The sequence below is a fragment of the Egretta garzetta genome, unplaced genomic scaffold (genome assembly GCF_000687185.1).
Source record: "Egretta garzetta isolate BGI_Z169 unplaced genomic scaffold, ASM68718v1 scaffold1021, whole genome shotgun sequence".
NCBI classification, from domain to species: Eukaryota; Metazoa; Chordata; class Aves; order Pelecaniformes; family Ardeidae; genus Egretta; species Egretta garzetta.
Genome location: NW_009258752.1, coordinates 78105 through 81674, shown reverse-complemented (window position 1 = coordinate 81674; position 3570 = coordinate 78105). Strand labels below are relative to the sequence as shown.

Genomic DNA, 3570 nt, shown 5'->3' with positions numbered 1-3570 from the left:
GCTGAAATCTTCTCTCTATGCATGGCCCGTTCACTTCCCCAACAAGCAATACTACAAATAGAATAACTGTCATGTCAGTTGGGGGAGTGACAACAGATGGAGCTCAGAGACTGTCTCTGTGCATATGCATAAGCCAGGCAAGGTGTTGGGGAGATGCAGCACCGTGAGGCTGGGAAGACTTGTTCTGCTCTGCTTTGCAGTTTCTGAGAACAGGATGGAGTGCTATTTTGCATGACATTTGGGAAACAAATTACTTGAGACATTCTTATAGCCCACAGGAGAGATTTGATGTCACTTCATTAAGATTCCTGGCTAATTTAAAAGTGAAAAATGAAACCACCTCTTGAATGAGCTCAAAAGGAGTTGAGTTGACCATCCATCAGGAAACAGCACCTCAAGGACTTTCTGCATACACACGGAAAGTCTTATTTCATAAGCAGTATAAGTAGAAAAGTGAGAGTGTATAACCCACCAAGGAGCTCTGTACAAAAAAGACGGATTGCTTTCTGGAGGTGCATAAATTACTTTTAGGGTGAGCACGAGCAGAGGCTGAGCAGAATGCTTAAGAGAAGAAAGGCTTGAAATAGTGTGCCGTTCAGAGGTGGAGGGGCTGACCAGCACCAGCAGCTTGCAAGAAGCATTTAACAGTGTCTCTGTTCTCCTTCCCCTCTCTGGCCCAGTATATTGAGTCTCCTGATGTGGAAAAAGAGGTGAAGCGTCTCCTGAGCACAGATGCTGAAGCTGTCAGTGTTCATATCCTTTTAGGAGAAAAAAAGCTCAACTGGGGGACAGGACACTGCATGTGGCCTGGGGGTTGTGGAAAGGAGGGACAAATTCAGCTTTGTGTGGTTGAGAGAGACTGGGAGATAAGCACACAAGAGGTGCTGAAGTTTTGAAACTTCATCTTTGCCTCGTTCAGAGCTTATTGTTTCTTCATGGTGACCTTCCTTGTGGACTGTACTGAGCAGGAACTTAAGTAACAGCAGAGGAGAAGTCATCAAAAAAAGCATGCTGGGGTGGTTCATCCTGGATATCCATAGCTGCAAGGCTAGGCTTGTTGGAGAGGCAGTGATCTCCTGCAGTTTTTAGCATTCTTCCATCATACTGGATCTTTTTCCCTTGACTTATCTGTTCCTGCTGTCAGGCTGGGAAGTCATTGCTGAAGATGAAACAAAAGAAGTAGACAACCATGGTTCACTCACCAGCCTGGACATCTCCTCCCCAGGGATGTCAGGACACAAGCAAGGCCATGGCTCCTCAGGTACAGTGGGGAAGGCTGCTGTTTTCTTTCTAGCCACTAAGTAATCAGTTGGGCCCATTCCCTCTGGGGTAGGCCCTAGCCAGAGCGAAGGAGAGAGGGCATTGAGACAAGCACCCTGTACTGACATGGTCCCTGGCAGGCAAAACGTGCTGTGTTTTTCCTCTTCCCTTTTGCACCCCTCTAGAACATGATGAACTGCGGGAGATATTTAATGATATCAGCAGCAGCAGCGAAGATGAAGATGAGAGGGATCATCATGATGATGAAGACCTGAACATCATGGACACTGAGGAGGACTTGGAGAGGCAGCTGCAGGACAAGCTGAATGAGTCTGATGGGCAGCAACAGGAGAATGAGGGGTCCAACCAGATAGGTGAGTTGGTGGCAGAGTGCAACGGAATCACTGAGGTGCCTGCCTGCCACAGACAGGCTGCGGTGCGCAGCTCTGCTGCTGTGCTGGGTCTGAGCTCATTCTCTCTTCCAGTCATGGGGATTCAGAAACAGATTGACAACCTGAAAAGTAAACTCCAGGAGACGCAGGACAGGAGGAAGCGCCAGGAAGATCTCATCATGAAAGTGGAGAACCTAGCCCTCAAGGTTAGAGCTCTCCTGGGGTTTCTTCAAGTCTTCTGCTTAGCACTGGCTTGCCGGTAGGTATTTTGCTGCTGTCCTGAAAAAGCCAGGGGCCTTTGCCTGCTGGGTAAAAAATGATTGTGGTGTGACCATATACACTCCAACATTTCACCATGGAGGCAAAGCAATCCATGAAATTTCAGGAGATGAGGGAGCTGGTTGTCAACGCAGCTTGGAACTTGCTGCACCATTTTACGTGTTGTGCCAGCATCCATTCAGTTGAGAACACATTGGTAACCATGTTCTCACATATTTGTCTCTGCAGACCCGTCTCCAGGCCGTGCTGGATGAGTTCAAGCAGCAGGAAGAACGAGAGAAGCAGCAGGTGAGGAAACTCCCACAGTGGAGTGAGAAGGATTGGGGTATGACAGGGTTCTACGCTTGGCCTCTAGCAAAATTTCCTGAATCTTGTACCACAACAGCTGCTTTGAACTCCAGTGTTACAGGTCAGGTGTGGTTGTACCTCATCTGTACTTGCATGGAGCTTCCTAAGGCACAAAGATGTATAGGAAATGGGGTTGATTGCAGCCTTCCTTCTGGAGGAACAGGGAGACAAAACATGTCTAGTCAGCAGTCCAAGGCTGCTAGGATTGCTGCTTGGGGTAAAACATGACACACAAACCCACTAGCACCCATGTACAAGAAAGGCAGTAGCTGTAGGGTCTGCGCAGCTCTGCTGAGTTTCAACCAGGTACCAAGGCAGGAGGTTCCCACTCCCAGGTTCCAGTTGTGTGACTTCAACTTGTGGGCAGTGCTGAGTTCTGCCCCAGAGGTGCCCAGGCATGGCTTCCTGCAGTGTGCAGGCGAAACAGCCCCTGGCATAGGTGGGAGATCCGCAGAAACACACAAGTGCTTGGGCTGGAGCTGCAGGAGTCCCAGCCATGCTTTACTGTAATGCCTCACTCCCTCTTCCTAGATGACGTCCCTGCAGGAACAGCTTGAGTCCCTCATGGAGAAGTGAGGAGCGGGCCTGGGTCTTCGTACCTATGAGCAGAGCTGGAAGTGTTGTTCGTCTGCCATGCTGAAGTCTGCTCTAGTCGCACACTTCTGCTGCCAGATGTGCTGCTAGGCAGTCCTAGAGGCTCTGTGTCCAGAGCTGCTCTTGTATACATTGTGCTGAGCTTGGCTGAGTGGAGCTAAAGCATTGGACTGTGTCTGTGAGAGCAGCCAAAACACTGGATTTACTGTAAATACTCGGCGCCATTCTCCAGAGGGGTTTAGTTCTCCCTGAGACAGTGTGGTGCAGCTTTCTGCATCTTACAGAGTCTTGGACTTGGGCTGTGGCCTGGTATGAGCTTGTTCTTGTGTTTGGGAAATGCCTGTGTCTGCAAACCAATCTCAATAAACTACCGTTTCCAACCCTGGTCTGTTACTCCATGGTGTCCGGAGCACAGACTAGTGCTGCCGCTTGTCAGCTTGTGCCTGACCACACATAGCCCCTGGCTGGTGCTCACGCCATTCTTTCTGGCCTCCTTCACTGGAACGCTCCTTCGTGTCTGGGTCAAAGGGAGACTGCGTGCGAAGGGGGCCCTGCAAGCTGTCACTCTGTGGGAGGAACAAGGTCCTCCTGATCAGGGAGTTTCTTTAATTCCTCACAGACTAGGCAGGCAAATCCCAGATTAACCTGCCAGGGTGGGAAGAGGATTAGAGAGGCAGTTCCAGAACGCAACGGAGGG

At 49.9% G+C, this 3570-nt stretch overlaps 1 protein-coding gene across 1 annotated transcript in view; it reads left to right on the top strand.

The window, feature by feature from the left end:
• The window catches only part of TAF7L (TATA-box binding protein associated factor 7 like), a 5308-nt gene extending 2038 nt beyond the window's left edge, over positions 1 to 3270 (top strand). Inside the window, exons 6-11 of the mRNA XM_035888795.1 lie at positions 681 to 753; positions 1145 to 1261; positions 1446 to 1634; positions 1746 to 1858; positions 2160 to 2219; positions 2811 to 3270. Coding sequence (XP_035744688.1) covers positions 681 to 753; positions 1145 to 1261; positions 1446 to 1634; positions 1746 to 1858; positions 2160 to 2219; positions 2811 to 2855 — 597 coding nt within the window. The 3' untranslated portion in view covers positions 2856 to 3270. The remainder of the gene's footprint in view (positions 1 to 680; positions 754 to 1144; positions 1262 to 1445; positions 1635 to 1745; positions 1859 to 2159; positions 2220 to 2810) is intronic.
• The last annotated feature ends 300 nt before the right edge of the window (positions 3271 to 3570 follow it).